The following is a 23809-nucleotide window of genomic DNA, read 5'->3' as shown; positions in this document are numbered from 1 at the left end:
GCTACTGTTTTTCAGCCATGGCCTGCAAAGTCATCATTAAACGTTCTGGCGCCTTCTGAGAGCCTATGGGAGCGTTAGAAAATGTCACGTTACAGCAGAGATCCCCTGTTTTGGATAGAGATGATCAAGAAGGCCAAGAAATAGTCAGAGAGGGCGCTTCCTGTTTGGAATCTTCTCAGGTTTTGGCCTGCCAAATGAGTTCTGTTATACTCACAGACACCATTCAAACAGTTTTAGAAACTTTGGAGTGTTTTCTATCCAAAGCTAATAATTATATGCATATTCTAGTTTCTGGGCAGGAGTAATAATCAGATTAAATCGGGTACGTTTTTTATCCGGCCGTGAAAATACTGCCCCCTATCCATAACAAGTTAACACAGTGTCCAAAGAAGGGCCAGAAGTATACAGAATGGTTTCGTCTGCATAGAGGTGGATCAGAGAATCACCAGCAGCACATCATTGATGTATACAGAGAAGAGAGTCAGCCCGAGAATTGAACCCTGTGGCACCCCCATAGAGACTCTAGAAGAGAAAGAAACGCACACCTATTAAGGCGAGGTGCTGGCTAGCGGAGTAGGAGCTCTAGGAGCTCAGATGCAAAAATGTAATATCCAACGTTTCGACAGCCAAGCTGTCTTCATCAGGGTATCATCACAAACACTGTGAGATGACTCGTTTATATAGTGTCAAAAGACACACAGGTGTCTGTAATCATGGCCAAGTGTGGCCTAATATCATTGGTTAATTCTCAAATATAAAAATGGCATACAAAGAACAGCATACAAAAAAACAAATGGATAGCATACGATCATAGATTCATTTTAGACTACACAAGCTTACAAACAATTACAATGGCAAAGTCACAATAATCTCAAGAATGGCTTAAGATCAAAGTCTATGTTGAGACCGAAGGGTGCAAGGGTCTTTAAGTTAAAGATCCAGGCAGCCTCTCGTTTTAACAATAAATTATCAAGGTCACCCCCTCTCCTAGGGAGGGTGACATGTTCGATTGCAATATAACGCAGAGACGAAATCGAGTGGTTTGCTTCCAAAAAGTGGGCCGCAACTGGGTTTTGGCTGTAGGGCAAACTGTTTTTCAAGGGAAGTGGGCGACAACTGTCAGCCCTCAACAAACTGTTACGATCAGTAGGTTTCCTATAAAGATCAGTGTATAGAACATTATTTTCACACAAGATCAGAAGATCAAGAAAACTGATTTGACGTGTATCAGATTGCATAGTAATTCTCAAATGTTCAGAACAGGAGTTAAGAAAAGCATGGAATGCCTGGAGCTGTTTTGCATCACCCCTTCATAGAACAAAAATATCATCAATATACCGTTTCCAAATAATGATGTAAGGCAAGAAAACATTTTTGAGGATTGAAAATAGACTGTTTCTCCATGTAACCCACATACAAATTAGCATAGTTAGGAGCCATGGGGGATCCCATAGCAGTACCCTTCGTCTGAATAAAGAAATCATTTAGAAACGTGAAATAGTTATGTGTGAGTACTGCTTTTCTTAACTCCTGTTCTGAACATTTGAGAATTACTATTACTGCCATGGTGAGGAAAGCACTTTTAAAGAATAACCAGGCATCCTCTACTGATGGAATGAGGTCAATATCCTTCCAGGATACCCGGGCCAGGTCGATTAGAAAGGCCTACTCACTGAAGTGTTTTAGGGAGCGTTTGACAGTGATGAGGGGTGGTCGTTTGACCGCAGACCCATTACGGACGCAGGCAATGAGGCAGTGATCGCTGAGATCCTGGTTGAAGACAGCAGAGGTGTATTTGGAGGGCAGGTTGGTCAGGATGATATCTATGAGGGTGCCCGTGTTTACGGATTTGGTGTTGTACCTGGTAGGTTCATTGATAATTTGTGTGAGATTGAGGGCATCCAGCTTAAATTGTAGGACAGCCGGGGTGTTAAGCATGTTTCAGTTTAGGTCACCTAGCAGCACGAGCTCTGAAGGTAGATGAGGGGCAATCAATTCACATATGGTGTCCAGGGCACAGCTGGGGGCAGAAGGTGGTCTATAGCAAGCTGCAACGGTGAAAGACTTGTTTCTGGAAAGGTGACATTTTAAAAGTAGAAGCTCAAATTGTTTGGGCACAGACCTGGATAGTATGACAGGACTCTCTTGGCTATCTCTGCAGTAGATTGCAACTCCGCCCCCTTTGGCAGTTCTATCTTGTCGGAAAATGTTATAGTTAGGGATGTATATTTCAGGGTTTTTGGTGGCCTTCCTAATCCAGGATTCAGACATGGCTAGGACATCCGTGTTGGCAGAGTGTGCTAAAGCAGTGAATAAAACAAGCTTAGGGAGGAGGCTACTGATGTTAACATGCATGAAACCAAGGCTTTTACAGTTATAGAAGTCAACAAATGAGTGTGCCTGGGGAATGGGAGTGGAGCTAGGCACTGCAGGGCCTGGATTAACCTCTACATCACCAGAGGGACAGAGGAGGAATAGGATAAGGGTACGGCTAAAGTCTATAAGAACTAGTCGTCTAGAGCGTTCGGAACAGAGAGTAAAAGGAGCAGGTTTCTGGGTACGGAAGTATAGAATCAAGGCATAATGTACAGACAAGGGTATGGTAGGATGTGAATACAGTGGAGGTAAACCTAGGCATTGAGTGACGATGAGAAAGGTATTGTCTCTAGAGACCATTTAAACCAGGTGAGATCACCGCATGTGTGGGAGGTGGAACAAAAGGGTTAGCTAAGGCATATTGAGCAGGGCTGGAGACTCTACAGTGAAATAAGACAATAATCACTATCCAAAACAGCAATGGACAAGGCATATTGACATTAGGGAGAGGCATGCGTAGCCTAGTGATCATGGAGTCTAGTAAGTAGCTAGGCGGGCTGGAGATTAGCCCTCTAGCCTGTCTCAGAGACGGACTGATTGAGAAATGATGGATGAGAAAGGGGAACAGTGGTATAGGTTCACCTCTTTCTGTCAAGGTGAAGAAGGGCTTTTGAAAAACAGGGAGGTAATGTAAAGAAGTCTAGATAAGATCCACAGGGGCACACATACACACCAGCAATCACATGCACACACTCACGCACACACATACACACTTTCTCTTTGACACACACACACACACCTCTGAGAGTGATTACATTCCCAGAATTTCACCCCCAGTGTAGATTGGAGTTTGTTCCGAGTGTAGATTGGAGTTTTTGGTGAAGTGGTGCTCCAAGGTGAGACTGATAGAGGATAATTACCAATGTTGGGGACTAGTGAACTACATCTAGTTCAACAAGTCATTTATGTATTTTTTGAAGCATCTTGGTGGTAGCTGAACTAAAATCAAATCTAAGTAGTGTTTTTAGTACTGAATGACTTGTCTGCCATGTAGAGGTGTCACTAACTATTGGAAGTACTTTTCTTTAGCAAAAATAAAATATTAGTGAAGTAGGCAATAACTTCCTTTTCTTTTTCAGTATCGGACCTGCCTAATTCACACTTGAAACATTAGTTTTTGTGTTTAATAGGTTAAATTACACATTCTGTTAGCATACTGTATGACCCCAACGTGACCTGTGCTTGTAATTTGCAAACAAGGGAGGGTTCTGTAGCAAGACACTATTTTGTCATAGTACAGCTTTTTACTTAAACTTTTAAGAGATGGTTTGAACAATAAGATCTAAGCATACCAGAACCTGATCAATACCTTTATAATGTTAAGCTCTTATGACTCAAGTGGTATCAACAAAGAAAGTACAGGATGTAAAGAATTGAATCGGTGAATCAGGTGTTCATGTTTTACTGAAGAGAAGCTCATTGTCTCTGAAGGTTTCACTCAGTGTTTTGAGGGCTAAAACATTATGTCTCTTTTTACTTCTGTATTTTACTTGGTTTGGATTCCAGGGCCCAACTCTCCTGTAGCAACAAGTTTCCCATTGATAGCTTTTTGTCATGCAGCCAATGCTAAGAGCAATTCCTCCACTAAAGAACAAAAAGAGGACACTTTTTAAAAGAACATCACCAGTGACAGGAAAGCTTCAACATGGAGGCTTAAAGGCAGCGAGAGAGCAAGGGAGGCAGAGAGGTATGAAGTATGAGATGGAGAGAGAGAGAGAGCGAGGGAGGAAGAGGGGTATGAAGGAGGAGATGGAGAGAAGGAAAGTGCTCTCTAAAATAGAAATACGAATGGGAGCTGAGTGGATGGAGGTAGAGGGGTAAAAATGAGAGAAAAGAGCTAGAGGACAGGGTAAAGAGGGAGAGAGGACAGGGTAAAGAGGGAGAGAGGACAGGGTAAAGAGGGAGAGAGGACAGGGTAAAGAGGGAGAGAGGACAGGGTAAAGAGGGAGAGAGGACAGGGTAGAGGGAGAGAGGACAGGGTTAGGAGCTAGAGAGGACAGGGTAAAGAGGGAGAGAGGACAGGGTAAAGAGGGAGAGAGGACAGGGTAAAGAGGGAGAGAGGACAGGGTAAAGAGGGAGAGAGGACAGGGTAAAGAGGGAGAGAGGACAGGGTAAAGAGCTAGAGAGGACAGGGTAAAGAGGGAGAGAGGACAGGGTAAAGAGGGAGAGAGGACAGGGTAAAGAGGGAGAGAGGACAGGGTAAAGAGGGAGAGAGGACAGGGTAAAGAGCTAGAGAGGACAGGGTAAAGAGGGAGAGAGGACAGGGTAAAGAGGGAGAGAGGACAGGGTAAAGAGGGAGAGAGGACAGGGTAAAGAGCTAGAGAGGACAGGGTAAAAAGGGAGAGAGGACAGGGTAAGAGCTAGAGAGGACAGGGTAAAGAGGGAGAGAGGACAGGGTAAAGAGGGAGAGAGGACAGGGTAAAGAGGGAGAGAGGACAGGGTAAAGAGGGAGAGAGGACAGGGTAAAGAGGGAGAGAGGACAGGGTAGAGGGAGAGAGGACAGGGTTAGGAGCTAGAGAGGACAGGGTAAAGAGGGAGAGAGGACAGGGTAAAGAGGGAGAGAGGACAGGGTAAAGAGGGAGAGAGGACAGGGTAAAGAGGGAGAGAGGACAGGGTAAAGAGGGAGAGAGGACAGGGTAAAGAGGGAGAGAGGACAGGGTAAAGAGGGAGAGAGGACAGGGTAAAGAGGGAGAGAGGACAGGGTTAGGAGCTAGAGAGGACAGGGTAAAGAGGGAGAGAGGACAGGGTAAAGAGGGAGAGAGGACAGGGTAAAGAGGGAGAGAGGACAGGGTAAAGAGGGAGAGAGGACAGGGTAAAGAGGGAGAGAGGACAGGGTAAAGAGGGAGAGAGGACAGGGTAAAGAGGGAGAGAGGACAGGGTAAAGAGCTAGAGAGGACAGGGTAAAGAGGGAGAGAGGACAGGGTAAAGAGGGAGAGAGGACAGGGTAAAGAGCTAGAGAGGACCGCGTAAAGAGGGAGAGAGGACAGGGTAAAGAGGGAGAGAGGACAGGGTAAAGAGGGAGAGAGGACAGGGTAAAGAGGGAGAGAGGACAGGGTAAAGAGGGAGAGAGGACAGGGTAAAGAGGGAGAGAGGTCAGGGTAAAGAGCTAGAGAGGACAGGGTTAAGAGCTAGAGAGGACAGGGTAAAGAGGGAGAGAGGACAGGGTAAAGAGGGAGAGAGGACAGGGTAAAGAGCTAGAGAGGACAGGGTAAAGAGGGAGAGAGGACAGGGTAAAGAGGGAGAGAGGACAGGGTAAAGAGGGAGAGAGGACAGGGTAAAGAGCTAGAGAGGACAGGGTAAAGAGCTAGAGAGGACAGGGTAAAGAGGGAGAGAGGACAGGGTAAAGAGGGAGAGAGGACAGGGTAAAGAGGGAGAGAGGACAGGGTAAAGAGGGAGAGAGGACAGGGTAAAGAGGGAGAGAGGACAGGGTAAAGAGGGAGAGAGGACAGGGTAAAGAGGGAGAGAGGACAGGGTAAAGAGGGAGAGAGGACAGGGTAAGAGCTAGAGAGGACAGGGTAAAGAGGGAGAGAGGACAGGGTAAAGAGGGAGAGAGGACAGGGTAAAGAGGGAGAGAGGACAGGGTAAGAGCTAGAGAGGACAGGGTAAAGAGGGAGAGAGGACAGGGTAAAGAGGGAGAGAGGACAGGGTAGAGGGAGAGAGGACAGGGTTAGGAGCTAGAGAGGACAGGGTAAAGAGGGAGAGAGGACAGGGTAAAGAGGGAGAGAGGACAGGGTAAAGAGGGAGAGAGGACAGGGTAAAGAGGGAGAGAGGACAGGGTAAAGAGGGAGAGAGGACAGGGTAAAGAGCTAGAGAGGACAGGGTAAAGAGGGAGAGAGGACAGGGTAAGAGCTAGAGAGGACAGGGTAAAGAGCTAGAGAGGACAGGGTAAAGAGGGAGAGAGGACAGGGTAAAGAGGGAGAGAGGACAGGGTAAAGAGGGAGAGAGGACAGGGTAAAGAGGGAGAGAGGACAGGGTAAAGAGGGAGAGAGGACAGGGTAAAGAGGGAGAGAGGACAGGGTAAAGAGGGAGAGAGGACAGGGTAAAGAGGGAGAGAGGACAGGGTTAAGAGGGAGAGAGGACAGGGTAAAGAGGGAGAGAGGACAGGGTAAAGAGGGAGAGAGGACAGGGTTAGGAGCTAGAGAGGACAGGGTAAAGAGGGAGAGAGGACAGGGTAAAGAGGGAGAGAGGACAGGGTTAGGAGCTAGAGAGGACAGGGTTAAGAGCTAGAGAGGACAGGGTAAAGAGGGAGAGAGGACAGGGTAAAGAGGGAGAGAGGACAGGGTAAAGAGGGAGAGAGGACAGGGTAAAGAGGGAGAGAGGACAGGGTAAAGAGGGAGAGAGGACAGGGTAAAGAGGGAGAGAGGACAGGGTAAAGAGGGAGAGAGGACAGGGTAAAGAGGGAGAGAGGACAGGGTGAAGAGGGAGAGAGCGCTCTTTAAAATGAAAATGTTCTTGGGCTGATGGAAGGACTAGGTTGAGGAGACTTACAATAATTATGGTGCCTGGCATACTCAAACACACTGTCCACATTCCTACACACACACACACACACACCGTTATGGGCAATATTGATATAATAACCTTGATATCAAAGTAAACTAGGAGTCATGCGATGATATGGTGTGTGTTCCTCCCACTACGACTTGGGAAACCATGCAGTTTATTAGACTACATATTAAATAAGTTATGAGGAACTTCACAGGGTGGTGAAGGTGCACATTGATGAGCTTGATGCTCCTTTCCAATAAATATCGAGGGTCTTTTTCTGGTGACACTATTTGAGGTAGTGTATTACAGTGTGGCATCTATGAGAGATAGTGTATTACAGTGTGGCATCTGTGAGAGATAGTGTATTACAGGGTATCATCTGTGACAGGTAGTGTATTACAGTGTGGCATCTGTGAGAGATAGTGTATTACAGGGTATCATCTGTGACAGGTAGTGTATTACAGTTTAACATCTATGAGAGGTAGTGTATTACAGTGTAACATCTGTGGCAGGTAGTGTATTACAGTGTAACATCTGTGGCAGGTAGTGTATTACAGTGTAACATCTATGGCAGGTAGTGTATTACAGTGTAACATTTATGAGAGGTAGTGTATTACAGTGTAACATCTATGAGAGGTAGTGTATTACAGTGTAACATCTGTGGCAGGTAGTGTATTACAGTGTAACATCTATGAGAGGTAGTGTATTACAGTGTATCATCTGTGGCAGGTAGTGTATTACAGTGTATCATCTATGCCTTGCTGTGGATGCTTCTGCTACTGCAGCTTGACAGGACTGGAGTAACGTGTTGTTCAGGGTTATGGAACACACACACATGTACCTGCATGCACACGAACACACCCACACACAAGCCATAGGTTTTCTCTCTCTCATAGCATTACATATCACTACATCATGTTTCATTGGTTTATTTTTGTGTTGGAATAAAACATCACACAGCATTCCAAATCAAATCAAGTTGTATTTGTGACATACAACGGGTATAGACTTTAGTGGGAAATGCTTACTTACGAGCCCTTTCCCAACAACACAGAGTTGAACGTAAGAAAATAAGGTCATAAAAATAGAAAATATTAACAATATATAGCAATAATGAGGCTATATACAAGGAGTACTGGTACTGAACCAATGTGCAGGGGTACGAGGTAGTTGGGGGATTGAGGTAATATGTACATGTAGGTTGGGGTTAAAGTGACTAGCAATCAGGATGAATAATAATCAGAGTAGCAGCAGTGTATGTGGAGTGTTGTGTGTGTTGTCAGTATGCATGTGTGTGGCCTCTCGAGTGGGCAGTGGTCTAAGGCTCTGCATCACAGTTCTAGCTGTGCCACTAGAGATTCTGGGTTCAAGTCCAGACTCTGTCACAGTCGGCCACGACCAGGAGACTCATGGGGCGGCCACAATTGGCCCAGCGTCGTGGGTTTGGCTGGCAGGGATGTCCTTGTCCCATCGCGCACTAGCGACTCCTGTGGCGGGCCGGGCGCTGGTCGCAAGGTGTACGATGTTTCCTCTGACACATTGGTGCGGCTGGCTTCCGGGTTAAGTGGGCATTGTGTCAAGAAGCAGTGCAGCATGGTTGGGTCGTGTTTCGGAGGACGCATACAGGAGTCCATACAGGAGTTGCAGCAATGACACAAGACTGTAACTACCAATTGGATATCGCGAAATTGGGGAGAAAAAGGGGTACATTTATTTTTGAAATATGCGTGTATGTCTGTGTTTGTGTTTGTGTCTGTTTCTGTGTGAAAGTGTGTTTGTAGCACGGTGTGAGGCAGAGCGAGCAGCGGCGCCATGCCGTGCATCATGAATAGGAGTAAATGATTTAGCAGGGACACAAATGGAACAGCTCAGTCACACAGAGTCCCGGCAGGGCCCCACATTCACCGCCTTGCCATCACTGACCTCAATCATCCTCTATATGAGTATGGTAATGTATATGAACCTATATGAAAAGGAAAATGAACTTATATGATAGGGCTGAGTGATTCACCAAAATGAACTGAGCTACAGTATCTCTACCTGAAAATACATAATCTAAGTGATTGATAGTTGGTATTCAGCAGTCATAAAAGTATACCTTATTAACTTTGAAGAAATAGTAAAATTGTGATTTTGTCAGACAGCATAGGCAGCAGGTCTATACAGATGAGATGATGACTTGGAATTAAATAATAAAGTCATCAAATAAAACAAATGTAATATACACAACAACTGAAATATTTGTTCATAATCGAACTGAAACCGAACCGACCTGAAATACCGCTAATTGCTCAGCACTACTATGTGAACTCTGATGAGACAAACGTGCCAAGTCACTTTCTGAACTGATAAAACGTGGAGAGAAAAAAAACAAGAAATCCAGAAGAAACTTAATTTCCCAGAGAGAAGGGAAGGGAACAACTGGTTGTGTTGCAGTGCAGACAGCAGGTAGACAACAACCACACAGCTTCTGCCAGCAGCCAATCACTGTTGTGGGGGTGTCTGCCTGTCTGTCTGCCTGTCTGTTTGTGTTTGGGCTGGAGAGAGTCGTTTTGTTGCATCGAACCAAACCACAACAAAACCAGTGTAGCCCACAGCCCTGCAGGCTGAAGTAAAACCACAACAAAACCAGTGTAGCCCTGCAGGCTGAAGTAAAACCACAACAAAACCAGTGTAGCCCTGCAGGCTGAAGTAAAACCACAACAAAACCAGTGTAGCCCTGCAGGCTGAAGTAAAACCACAACAAAACCAGTGTAGCCCTGCAGGCTGAAGTAAAACCACAACAAAACCAGTGTAGCCCACAGCCCTGCAGGCTGAAGTAAAACCACAACAAAACCAGTGTAGCCCTGCAGGCTGAAGTAAAACCACAACAAAACCAGTGTAGCCCTGCAGGCTGAAGTAAAACCACAACAAAACCAGTGTAGCCCTGCAGGCTGAAGTAAAACCACAACAAAACCAGTGTTACCCTGCAGGCTGAAGTAAAACCACAACAAAACCAGTGTAGCCCTGCAGGCTGAAGTAAAACCACAACAAAACCAGTGTAGCCCTGCAGGCTGAAGTAAAACCACAACAAAACCAGTGTAGCCCTGCAGGCTGAAGTAAAACCACAACAAAACCAGTGTAGCCCTGCAGGCTGAAGTAAAACCACAACAAAACCAGTGTAGCCCTGCAGGCTGAAGTAAAACCACAACAAAACCAGTGTAGCCCTGCAGGCTGAAGTAAAACCACAACAAAACCAGTGTAGCCCTGCAGGCTGAAGTAAAACCACAACAAAACCAGTGTAGCCCTGCAGGCTGAAGTAAAACCACAACAAAACCAGTGTAGCCCTGCAGGCTGAAGTAAAACCACAACAAAACCAGTGTAGCCCTGCAGGCTGAAGTAAAACCACAACAAAACCAGTGTTACCCTGCAGGCTGAAGTAAAACCACAACAAAACCAGTGTAGCCCTGCAGGCTGAAGTAAAACCACAACAAAACCAGTGTAGCCCTGCAGGCTGAAGTAAAACCACAACAAAACCAGTGTAGCCCTACAGGCTGAAGTAAAACCACAACAAAACCAGTGTAGCCCTGCAGGCTGAAGTAAAACCACAACAAAACCAGTGTAGCCCTGCAGGCTGAAGTAAAACCACAACAAAACCAGTGTAGCCCTGCAGGCTGAAGTAAAACCACAACAAAACCAGTGTAGCCCTGCAGGCTGAAGTAAAACCACAACAAAACCAGTGTAGCCCTGCAGGCTGAAGTAAAACCACAACAAAACCAGTGTAGCCCTGCAGGCTGAAGTAAAACCACAACAAAACCAGTGTAGCCCTGCAGGCTGAAGTAAAACCACAACAAAACCAGTGTAGCCCTGCAGGCTGAAGTAAAACCACAACAAAACCAGTGTAGCCCTGCAGGCTGAAGTAAAACCACAACAAAACCAGTGTAGCCCTGCAGGCTGAAGTAAAACCACAACAAAACCAGTGTTACCCTGCAGGCTGAAGTAAAACCACAACAAAACCAGTGTAGCCCTACAGGCTGAAGTAAAACCACAACATAACCAGTGTAGCCCTGCAGGCTGAAGTAAAACCACAACAAAACCAGTGTAGCCCTGCAGGCTGAAGTAAAACCACAACAAAACCAGTGTTACCCTGCAGGCTGAAGTAAAACCACAACAAAACCAGTGTAGCCCTGCAGGCTGAAGTAAAACCACAACAAAACCAGTGTAGCCCTGCAGGCTGAAGTAAAACCACAACAAAACCAGTGTAGCCCTGCAGGCTGAAGTAAAACCACAACATAACCAGTGTAGCCCTGCAGGCTGAAGTAAAACCACAACAAAACCAGTGTAGCCCTGCAGGCTGAAGTAAAACCACAACAAAACCAGTGTAGCCCTGCAGGCTGAAGTAAAACCACAACAAAACCAGTGTAGCCCTGCAGGCTGAAGTAAAACCACAACAAAACCAGTGTAGCCCTGCAGGCTGAAGTAAAACCACAACAAACCAGTGTAGCCCTGCAGGCTGAAGTAAAACCACAACAAAACCAGTGTAGCCCTGCAGGCTGAAGTAAAACCACAACAAACCAGTGTAGCCCTGCAGGCTGAAGTAAAACCACAACAAAACCAGTGTAGCCCTGCAGGCTGAAGTAAAACCACAACAAAACCAGTGTAGCCCTGCAGGCTGAAGTAAAACCACAACAAAACCAGTGTAGCCCTGCAGGCTGAAGTAAAACCACAACAAAACCAGTGTAGCCCTACAGGCTGAAGTAAAACCACAACAAACCAGTGTAGCCCTGCAGGCTGAAGTAAAACCACAACAAAACCAGTGTAGCCCTGCAGGCTGAAGTAAAACCACAACAAAACCAGTGTAGCCCTGCAGGCTGAAGTAAAACCACAACAAAACCAGTGTAGCCCTGCAGGCTGAAGTAAAACCACAACAAAACCAGTGTAGCCCTGCAGGCTGAAGTAAAACCACAACAAAACCAGTGTAGCCCTGCAGGCTGAAGTAAAACCACAACAAAACCAGTGTAGCCCTGCAGGCTGAAGTAAAACCACAACAAAACCAGTGTAGCCCTGCAGGCTGAAGTAAAACCACAACAAAACCAGTGTAGCCCTGCAGGCTGAAGTAAAACCACAACATAACCAGTGTAGCCCTGCAGGCTGAAGTAAAACCACAACAAAACCAGTGTAGCCCTGCAGGCTGAAGTAAAACCACAACAAAACCAGTGTAGCCCTGCAGGCTGAAGTAAAACCACAACAAAACCAGTGTAGCCCTGCAGGCTGAAGTAAAACCACAACAAACCAGTGTAGCCCTGCAGGCTGAAGTAAAACCACAACAAAACCAGTGTAGCCCTGCAGGCTGAAGTAAAACCACAACAAAACCAGTGTAGCCCTGCAGGCTGAAGTAAAACCACAACAAAACCAGTGTAGCCCTGCAGGCTGAAGTAAAACAATAACAAAACCAGTGTTACCCTGCAGGCTGAAGTAAAACCACAACAAAACCAGTGTAGCCCTGCAGGCTGAAGTAAAACCACAACAAAACCAGTGTAGCCCTGCAGGCTGAAGTAAAACCACAACAAAACCAGTGTAGCCCTGCAGGCTGAAGTAAAACCACAACAAAACCAGTGTAGCCCTGCAGGCTGAAGTAAAACCACAACAAAACCAGTGTAGCCCTGCAGGCTGAAGTAAAACCACAACAAAACCAGTGTAGCCCTGCAGGCTGAAGTAAAACCACAACATAACCAGTGTAGCCCTGCAGGCTGAAGTAAAACCACAACAAAACCAGTGTAGCCCTGCAGGCTGAAGTAAAACCACAACAAACCAGTGTAGCCCTGCAGGCTGAAGTAAAACCACAACAAAACCAGTGTAGCCCTGCAGGCTGAAGTAAAACCACAACAAACCAGTGTAGCCCTGCAGGCTGAAGTAAAACCACAACAAAACCAGTGTAGCCCTGCAGGCTGAAGTAAAACCACAACAAAACCAGTGTAGCCCTGCAGGCTGAAGTAAAACCACAACAAAACCAGTGTAGCCCTGCAGGCTGAAGTAAAACAATAACAAAACCAGTGTTACCCTGCAGGCTGAAGTAAAACCACAACAAAACCAGTGTAGCCCTGCAGGCTGAAGTAAAACCACAACAAAACCAGTGTAGCCCTGCAGGCTGAAGTAAAACCACAACAAAACCAGTGTAGCCCTGCAGGCTGAAGTAAAACCACAACAAAACCAGTGTAGCCCTGCAGGCTGAAGTAAAACCACAACAAAACCAGTGTAGCCCTGCAGGCTGAAGTAAAACCACAACAAAACCAGTGTAGCCCTGCAGGCTGAAGTAAAACCACAACAAAACCAGTGTAGCCCTGCAGGCTGAAGTAAAACCACAACAAAACCAGTGTAGCCCTGCAGGCTGAAGTAAAACCACAACAAAACCAGTGTAGCCCTGCAGGCTGAAGTAAAACCACAACAAAACCAGTGTAGCCCTGCAGGCTGAAGTAAAACCACAACATAACCAGTGTAGCCCTGCAGGCTGAAGTAAAACCACAACAAAACCAGTGTAGCCCTGCAGGCTGAAGTAAAACCACAACAAAACCAGTGTTACCCTGCAGGCTGAAGTAAAACCACAACAAAACCAGTGTGGCCCTACAGGCTGAAGTAAAACCACAACAAAACCAGTGTAGCCCTGCAGGCTGAAGTAAAACCACAACAAAACCAGTGTAGCCCTGCAGGCTGAAGTAAAACCACAACAAAACCAGTGTTACCCTGCAGGCTGAAGTAAAACCACAACAAAACCAGTGTAGCCCTGCAGGCTGAAGTAAAACCACAACAAAACCAGTGTTACCCTGCAGGCTGAAGTAAAACCACAACAAAACCAGTGTAGCCCTGCAGGCTGAAGTAAAACCACAACAAAACCAGTGTAGCCCTACAGGCTGAAGTAAAACCACAACAAAACCAGTGTAGCCCTGCAGGCTGAAGTAAAACCACAACAAAACCAGTGTAGCCCTACAGGCTGAAGTAAAACCACAACAAACCAGTGTAGCCCTGCAGGCTGAAGTAAAACCACAACAAAACCAGTGTAGCCCTGCAGGCTGAAGTAAAACCACAACAAAACCAGTGTTACCCTGCAGGCTGAAGTAAAACCACAACAAAACCAGTGTAGCCCTGCAGGCTGAAGTAAAACCACAACAAAACCAGTGTTACCCTGCAGGCTGAAGTAAAACCACAACAAAACCAGTGTAGCCCTGCAGGCTGAAGTAAAACCACAACAAAACCAGTGTAGCCCTGCAGGCTGAAGTAAAACCACAACAAAACCAGTGTTACCCTGCAGGCTGAAGTAAAACCACAACAAAACCAGTGTAGCCCTGCAGGCTGAAGTAAAACCACAACAAAACCAGTGTTACCCTGCAGGCTGAAGTAAAACCACAACAAAACCAGTGTAGCCCTGCAGGCTGAAGTAAAACCACAACAAAACCAGTGTAGCCCTACAGGCTGAAGTAAAACCACAACAAAACCAGTGTAGCCCTGCAGGCTGAAGTAAAACCACAACAAAACCAGTGTAGCCCTACAGGCTGAAGTAAAACCACAACAAACCAGTGTAGCCCTGCAGGCTGAAGTAAAACCACAACAAAACCAGTGTAGCCCTGCAGGCTGAAGTAAAACCACAACAAAACCAGTGTTACCCTGCAGGCTGAAGTAAAACCACAACAAAACCAGTGTAGCCCTGCAGGCTGAAGTAAAACCACAACAAAACCAGTGTTACCCTGCAGGCTGAAGTAAAACCACAACAAAACCAGTGTAGCCCTGCAGGCTGAAGTAAAACCACAACAAAACCAGTGTAGCCCTGCAGGCTGAAGTAAAACCACAACAAAACCAGTGTAGCCCTGCAGGCTGAAGTAAAACCACAACAAAACCAGTGTAGCCCTGCAGGCTGAAGTAAAACCACAACAAAACCAGTGTAGCCCTGCAGGCTGAAGTAAAACCACAACAAAACCAGTGTAGCCCTGCAGGCTGAAGTAAAACCACAACATAACCAGTGTAGCCCTGCAGGCTGAAGTAAAACCACAACAAAACCAGTGTAGCCCTGCAGGCTGAAGTAAAACCACAACAAAACCAGTGTAGCCCTGCAGGCTGAAGTAAAACCACAACAAAACCAGTGTAGCCCTGCAGGCTGAAGTAAAACAACAACAAAACCAGTGTAGCCCTACAGGCTGAAGTAAAACCACAACAAAACCAGTGTAGCCCTGCAGGCTGAAGTAAAACCACAACAAAACCAGTGTAGCCCTGCAGGCTGAAGTAAAACCACAACAAAACCAGTGTTACCCTGCAGGCTGAAGTAAAACCACAACAAAACCAGTGTAGCCCTGCAGGCTGAAGTAAAACCACAACAAAACCAGTGTAGCCCTGCAGGCTGAAGTAAAACCACAACAAAACCAGTGTAGCCCTGCAGGCTGAAGTAAAACCACAACAAAACCAGTGTAGCCCTACAGGCTGAAGTAAAACCACAACAAACCAGTGTAGCCCTGCAGGCTGAAGTAAAACCACAACAAAACCAGTGTAGCCCTGCAGGCTGAAGTAAAACCACAACAAAACCAGTGTAGCCCTGCAGGCTGAAGTAAAACCACAACAAAACCAGTGTGGCCCTGCAGGCTGAAGTAAAACCACAACAAAACCAGTGTAGCCCTGCAGGCTGAAGTAAAACCACAACAAAACCAGTGTAGCCCTACAGGCTGAAGTAAAACCACAACAAACCAGTGTAGCCCTGCAGGCTGAAGTAAAACCACAACAAAACCAGTGTAGCCCTGCAGGCTGAAGTAAAACCACAACAAAACCAGTGTTACCCTGCAGGCTGAAGTAAAACCACAACAAAACCAGTGTAGCCCTGCAGGCTGAAGTAAAACCACAACAAAACCAGTGTAGCCCTACAGGCTGAAGTAAAACCACAACAAAACCAGTGTAGCCCTGCAGGCTGAAGTAAAACCACAACAAACCAGTGTTACCCTGCAGGCTGAAGTAAAACCACAACAAACCAGTGTTACCCTGCAGGCTGAAGTAAAACCACAACAAAACCAGTGTAGCCCTGCAGGCTGAAGTAAAACAATAACAAAACCAGTGTAGCCCTGCAGGCTGAAGTAAAACCACAACAAAACCAGTGTAGCCCTGCAGGCTGAAGTAAAACCACAACAAAACCAGTGTAGCCCTGCAGGCTGAAGTAAAACCACAACAAAACCAGTGTAGCCCTGCAGGCTGAAGTAAAACCACAACAAAACCAGTGTAGCCCTGCAGGCTGAAGTAAAACAATAACAAAACCAGTGTAGCCCTGCAGGCTGAAGTAAAACCACAACAAAACCAGTGTAGCCCTGCAGGCTGAAGTAAAACCACAACAAAACCAGTGTAGCCCTGCAGGCTGAAGTAAAACCACAACAAAACCAGTGTAGCCCTACAGGCTGAAGTAAAACCACAACAAAACCAGTGTAGCCCTACAGGCTGAAGTAAAACAATAACAAAACCAGTGTAGCCCTGCAGGCTGAAGTAAAACCACAACAAAACCAGTGTAGCCCTACAGGCTGAAGTAAAACCACAACAAAACCAGTGTAGCCCTGCAGGCTGAAGTAAAACCACAACAAAACCAGTGTAGCCCTGCAGGCTGAAGTAAAACCACAACAAAACCAGTGTAGCCCTGCAGGCTGAAGTAAAACCACAACAAAACCAGTGTAGCCCTGCAGGCTGAAGTAAAACCACAACAAAACCAGTGTAGCCCTACAGGCTGAAGTAAAACCACAACAAAACCAGTGTAGCCCTGCAGGCTGAAGTAAAACCACAACAAAACCAGTGTAGCCCTGCAGGCTGAAGTAAAACCACAACAAAACCAGTGTAGCCCTACAGGCTGAAGTAAAACCACAACAAAACCAGTGTAGCCCTGCAGGCTGAAGTAAAACAATAACAAAACCAGTGTAGCCCTGCAGGCTGAAGTAAAACCACAACAAAACCAGTGTAGCCCTGCAGGCTGAAGTAAAACCACAACAAAACCAGTGTAGCCCTACAGGCTGAAGTAAAACCACAACAAAACCAGTGTAGCCCTGCAGGCTGAAGTAAAACAATAACAAAACCAGTGTAGCCCTACAGGCTGAAGTAAAACAATAACAAAACCAGTGTAGCCCTGCAGGCTGAAGTAAAACCACAACAAAACCAGTGTAGCCCTGCAGGCTGAAGTAAAACCACAACAAAACCAGTGTAGCCCTGCAGGCTGAAGTAAAACCACAACAAACAGCTGTTGATGTGTGTGTGTGTGTGTGTGTGTGTGTGTGTGTGTGTGTGTGTGTGTGTGTGTGTGTGTGTGTGTGTGTGTGTGTGTGTGTGTGTGTGTGTTAACGAGCGCAGGGAGTGTGTGTGTGTGTGTGTTAACGAGCGCAGGGAGTGTGTGTTTGTGTGTGAGGAAGTGAACGTGACAGATTTAACAGTCCACAGGGCAGGCTGTTTCCCTTCTTATCCAGTCAGTGTTTCTGTTCAGCTCTGCCTGCATGGTTCTTTCAGCCTGCCTCTCTCTGGCTGCCTGTTTTTCTTAGTTACACACACTGCAGAGTAGACGCTACAAATCCACACAGCACTCCATGCGCACCCTACACACACACACTAACACACACACACACAACATAGAAATGTAGTGCATCTCAAAATACCCAAACTGAAAAACACACAAATACACACAGCATTCTGTACACACTAAAGCATGCAGTAACCAAGGTGACTAGGAAGCACAAACACACGCTGCACTGTGAGCGAGCAGGTCTGCCTGAACACTCTACATTTTATTAATGTCACAGTGATTTAGTGAGCACAATACTGTACAGTGGATAGCGCCATTGATTCACATTATTAGACATTTTATTGACCGCATAAAACTCTGGAATGGGCTGTCGCCTTTTTATGGGGGACCTACAAGGCAGGAATGGGCACAAAACCTTGCATTGTGAAAATCTTCAGACAATGCAATTTTCGGTTCTCCAGCTCGAAGGACCACATATTCACATCCAAGATCACACTGACACTAGTTCTCTTTCTCTTTCCACCTCTCTTATTCTCCTCCACTGTTATTCTCTCATCTCTTTCTCTTACTCTCTTTCTCTCTCTTACACACACACACACTCCCCCACCCCTAACCATTGTGTCTTGTGTCTTTCCTAGGCTGGAACAAAAGAGTGGACTATGAGCCAGGCACAGGCAGCAAGCAGTTGTTTCCCAAGATGCATCTGGAGACGTGTGGAGGGCCTCTCTCCTCAGTGAGGACCACGGTGGAGCTACAGACCAGCCATATTGGGAAGGGCTGCGACCGGGAGACCTACTCTGAGAAGTCTCTGCAGAAACTCTGTGGTACGTACCTCATGGGATACATATTTCTCTATAAATGGTCATAGGTAAGTCAATGTATTTCACTTGATTTACAATTAGAGATTCGTTGCATAACAGAACAGAGCTACTCCAGAAATCATCAGACTGAAGCGCCCAAAATGACTAGTCCAGTGCCAGTCAATAGCCTACAACACTCTTAATAAGAACACCAGTTAAACTCCCCAGACCCTTATCTGAATGCATAACTCCCTCTTCCCTCTCTCCCCCCCCTCTCCCTCCCTCCCCCTCTCCCACCCAGTTCTCTCTATATGCATGGTTCACTGCTAAAGAGCCTTTTCAAAGCCTCCCATTGTCATTAACTGATACCAAATAGAATACATTGTAATTGCTTTTTTAAAGCACAATCAATTTGAGATAATGTACAAAGACATCTGCAAACAGAATGTTGGGCTGTGCTTGGTGGCGGTGCTTGGCGGCGGTGGCAGGGCTGTGGAGAGGGAGAACTGAGGGAGGGAAGCCTCCACGCATCTATTTACTCCCAGAATCTAATCACTGCAAGTCAGAACCTCTACAAAGCCATGACTATCAGGCGGGGAGAAACAGGACATTACAGACAGAAAAAAAACATGAATTAATGCGCTGCTATCCTGTTATTAGCAGAAAACTAACAGATGCATGTTTCAATTGTCTATCTGGATGAACAGATATACCAGAGCGATGGGTCATATTGTATCAATGTGGTTTATTTGGAGCGTTGATGGGTTTTGGAGGTACTACTGTCACCATGTAATAGCTGTGTTATAAACATGTAGAATGAGGCATTACTTAGGCCGTACACTGTTACAGTGGGAGTGAGGGCACACAAGTCAATTGCGCTGTATGTTAGTCGGGGTATGTTAGCGCTGCAGAGGAGCACTGTGACCAGGCCAGAGTTATGTTTATCAAGAAGATATGTAGTGGGCGTTGAAAACACAGACAGCGAGAGAGAGAGACAGAGAGAGAGAGAGAAAGAAAGTGAAAGAGAGGATTCATTGATTTAATGTTCTGACGAATCGGTTTGTTTTCCTGTGAAAGGATCACATAACAGTCTCTTCTCCGCTGTAACAGCCTGTCTGATTGGCTGTGTGGGGAATTATCACTCGTTATTGACAGTGAAAACAACATGAATTCCAGACATCCCTTCTTTCTTTCCATTACCATGGTGTTCTGTATGTTTCTTAGTGTCCATGGAGGTAGATAAAGCAGTATGTACTCTATGCATGGAGGTAGATAAAGCAGTATGTACTCTATGCATGGAGGTAGATAAAGCAGTATGTACTCTATGCATGGAGGTAGATAAAGCAGTATGTACTCTATGCATGGAGGTAGATAAAGCAGTATGTACTCTATGCATGGAGGTAGATAAAGCAGTATGTACTCTATGCATGGAGGTAGATAAAGCAGTATGTACTCTATGCATGGAGGTAGATAAAGCAGTATGTACGCTATGCATGGAGGTAGATTAAGCAGTATGTACTCTATGCATGGAGGTAGATTAAGCAGTATGTACTCTATGCATGGAGGTAGATTAAGCAGTATGTACTCTATACATGGAGGTAGATAAAGCAGTATGTACTCTATGCATGGAGGTAGATAAAGCAGTATGTACTCTATGCATGGAGGTAGATTAAGCAGTATGTACTCTATGCATGGAGGTAGATAAAGCAGTATGTACTCTATGCATGGAGGTAGATAAAGCAGTATGTACTCTATACATGGAGGTAGATAAAACAGTATGTACTCTATGCATGGAGGTAGATAAAACAGTATGTACTCTATGCATGGAGGTAGATAAAGCAGTATGTACTCTATGCATGGAGGTAGATAAAGCAGTATGTACTCTATGCATGGAGGTAGATAAAGCAGTATGTACTCTATACATGGAGGTAGATAAAACAGTATGTACTCTATGCATGGAGGTAGATAAAACAGTATGTACTCTATGCATGGAGGTAGATAAAGCAGTATGTACTCTATGCATGGAGGTATATTAAGCAGTATGTACTCTATGCATGGAGGTAGATGAAGCAGTATGTACTCTATGCATGGAGGTAGATTAAGCAGTATGTACTCTATACATGGAGGTAGATAAAACAGTATGTACTCTATGCATGGAGGTAGATTAAGCAGTATGTACTCTATACATGGAGGTAGATGAAGCAGTATGTACTCTATGCATGGAGGTAGATTAAGCAGTATGTACTCTATGCATGGAGGTAGATTAAGCAGTATGTACTCTATACATGGAGGTAGATTAAGCAGTATGTACTCTATGCATGGAGGTAGATTAAGCAGTATGTACTCTATGCATGGAGGTAGATTAAACAGTATGTACTCTATGCATGGAGGTAGATTAAGCAGTATGTACTCTATACATGGAGGTAGATTAAGCAGTATGTACTCTATGCATGGAGGTAGATTAAGCAGTATGTACTCTATGCATGGAGGTAGATTAAACAGTATGTACTCTATGCATGGAGGTAGATTAAGCAGTATGTACTCTATACATGGAGGTAGATTAAGCAGTATGTACTCTATGCATGGAGGTAGATTAAGCAGTATGTACTCTATGCATGGCCATGGTTTCTGATGACTCTCATCCACTCCTACCTCTGAAAGTCTGTTTCATTTGTCACAAATCAATAGTCACATCCACTATCAATCTCTGAACATCGTTTACACATTAAGCCTGGGCCTCTGGCTTATTCATAAGTGATCATAGCCAAGGTCAATCTGAACCGTCTGTATATCTGTGTTGATTGGTATTTACAGTCCTGTGTTGTTGTGCTTCCTTATCTGTTCCCACTGCAACAATTACCCAGGAGCCTCGTCAGGCAGCACAGACCTTCTCCCCGCCCCCAGCGTCTCCACTAATTGGACGGCGTCCCTTGTGACGGACAGTGGGCGGGACAGCGACCTCATCTTCCAGTTTGACGGGCGGCAAGCCGCAAAGATTCCTGATCAGATGGTACCACAGAACCTGACGGATCAGTTCACCATCGCCACGTGGATGAAGCATGGACCCACTCCTGGACTGAGGGCGGAGAAAGAGACCCTGCTCTGCAACTCTGATAAGACAGGTGAGAAGAGGGGAGGGAAGGTAGGAGGGAAGAGAGAGGTGTGGCTGGGAGAGAAGTAAAGTGGGAAGGGCTGTGTGGAGAGGGGCAGGAACATTGAATGGGTGTGGTCTACTGACAAGAATGGGTTTATCTTCACTTAAGAGAAGGGGTATTAATTCAAAGGTTGTGGTAATTTTAGGGAAGGTGTGTTACATTTACGCCCTCTTCTCTTTCTTCATCCCCTCTCCAGAGATGAACAGACACCACTACTCCCTTTACGTCCATAACTGTCGTCTGGTCTTCCTGCTCCGGAGAGACTTCACCCAGGTGGACACCTTCAGACCTGCAGAGTTCCACTGGAAACTGGAGCAGGTAGGCTACACAGTAGGCCTTGTGTACGTCAGTGATATTCATTTGTAATGTACTGTACCACTAAAGAGGGACAACTTGTCCTTACGAGTGTGCTGTCTATGAAACATGATGTGAAGTTCAAATGGCCTGGACCAACCAGTCCCTCTAGAGTGTGTGTGTGTGTGTGTGTGTGTGTGTGTGTGTGTGTGTGTGTGTGTGTGTGTGTGTGTGTGTGTGTGTGTGGTGTGTGTGTGTTTCCTCTGGGATGAAGGGGGGCTGGTGGTGAGGATACAGTGGCTTGCGAAATTATTCACCCCCTTGGAATTTTTCCTATTTTGTTGCCTTACAGCCTGAATAAAAATGTATTTTGGGGGGGGTTTGTATCATTTCATTTACACAACATGCATAACACTTTGAAGATACAAAATATTTTTTATTTTGAAACAAACAGAAAAAAGACCAAAAACAGAAAACTTGAGCGTGCATAACTATTCATCACCCCAGTCAATACTTGGTAGAGCCACCTTTTGCAGCAATTACAGCTGCAAGTCTCTTGGGGTATGTCTCTCTAGGCCTTCCCTGTGGCTCAGTTGGTAGAGCATGGTGTGTGCAACGCCAGGGTTGTGGGTTCGATTCCCACGGGGGGCCAGTACAAAAAAAATGCATGAATTGTTGCCCATTCTTCAAGGTAAAACTGCTCCAACTCCTTCAAGTTGGATGGGTTCCGCTGGTGTACAGCAATCTTTAAGTCATACCACAGATTCTCAATTGGATTGAGGTCAGGGTTTTGACTAGGCCATTCCAAGACATTTAAATGTTTCCCCTTAAACCACTTGAGTGTTGCTTTAGCAGTATGCTTAGGGTCATTGTCCTGCTAGAAGATGAACCTCCGTCCCAGTCTCAAATCTCTCGAAGACTGAAAAAGGTTTCCTTCAATTCTGACCAGTTTCCCAGTCCCTGCCGATGAAAAACATCCCCGCAGCATGATGCTGCCACCACCATGCTTCACTGTGTGTCACGTTCTGACCTAAGAGAGCTGTATTTTCTCTGTTTAGTTAGGTCAGGGTGTGATATGGGTGGGCATTCTATGTTTTTTGTTTCTATGTTTAGTTCTTGTTTTTCTATTTCTATGTTGGAGTTTTGGGATGATCTCCAATTGGAGGCAGCTGGTTCGCGTTGTCTCTAATTGGAGATCATATTTAAGTTGGGGTTTTTTCTATTGTGTTTTGTGGGTAGTTGTTTTCCGTTTTGTTGTCTGTTGCCTGACAGAACTGTTTGCTGTCGTTTTTGTTTCTTTGTAAAAGTGTTTAGTTTTCATAAAAGAATATCATGAGCACTCAACACGCCGCGACTTGGTCCCCTCTATACGACGCATGTTACACTGTGGGGATCAAGTCAAATCAAATCAAAGTTTATTTGTCATGTGCGCCGAATACAACAGGTGTAGTAGACCTTACAGTGAAATGCTTACTTATAGGCTCTAACCAACAGTGCAATTTGTATAAAATAAAAAACAATTTAAAAAAGTGTTAGGGGACCAATAGGTAAGTAAAGAAACAAAAACAACAGTAAAAAGACAGTGAAAAATAACACTAGCGAGGCTATATACAGTAGCGAGGCTATATACAGTAGCGAGGCAATAACAGTAGCGAGGCTATGTACAGGCACCGGTTAGTCGGGCTGATTGAGGTAGTATGTACACGTAGATATGGTTAAAGTGACTATGCATATATGATGAACAGAGAGTAGCAGTAGTGTAAAAGAGGGGTTGGCGGGTGGTGGGGGGCGGGTGGTGGGACACAATGCAGATAGCCCGGTTAGCCAATGTGCAGGGTCTGGTTGGTCGGGCTAATTGAGATAGTATGTACATGAATGTATTGTTAAAGTGACTATGCATATATGATAAACAGAGAGTAGCAGCAGCGTAAAAGAGGGGTTGGGGGGGCACACAATGCAAATAGTCCGGGTAGCCATTTGATTACCTGTTCAGGAGTCTTATGGCTTGGGGGTAAAAACTGTTGAGAAGCCTTTTGGTCCTAGACTTGGCACTCCGGTACCACTTGCCATGCTGTAGTAGAGAGAACAGTCTGTGACTGGGATGACTGGGGTCTTTGACAATTTTTAGGGCCTTCTTCTGACACTGCCTGGTGTAGAGTTCCTGGATGGCAGGTAGCTTAGCCCCAGTGATGTAC

At 45.6% G+C, this 23809-nt stretch overlaps 1 protein-coding gene across 1 annotated transcript in view; it reads left to right on the top strand.

Annotated features, from left to right (window-relative positions):
• LOC106591008 (calsyntenin-2) overlaps positions 1-23809 on the top strand; it is a 529723-nt gene that overhangs the window by 371753 nt on the left and 134161 nt on the right. Inside the window, exons 6-8 of the mRNA XM_082966721.1 lie at positions 18004-18189; positions 21030-21287; positions 21517-21638. Coding sequence (XP_082822847.1) covers positions 18004-18189; positions 21030-21287; positions 21517-21638 — 566 coding nt within the window. The remainder of the gene's footprint in view (positions 1-18003; positions 18190-21029; positions 21288-21516; positions 21639-23809) is intronic.

The sequence above is a fragment of the Salmo salar genome, chromosome 20, assembly GCF_965601325.2.
Source record: "Salmo salar chromosome 20, fSalSal1, whole genome shotgun sequence".
NCBI classification, from domain to species: domain Eukaryota; kingdom Metazoa; phylum Chordata; class Actinopteri; order Salmoniformes; family Salmonidae; genus Salmo; species Salmo salar.
The sequence above is the reverse complement of the archived record's forward strand: the minus strand, read 5'-3'. Positions and strand labels throughout refer to the sequence as shown.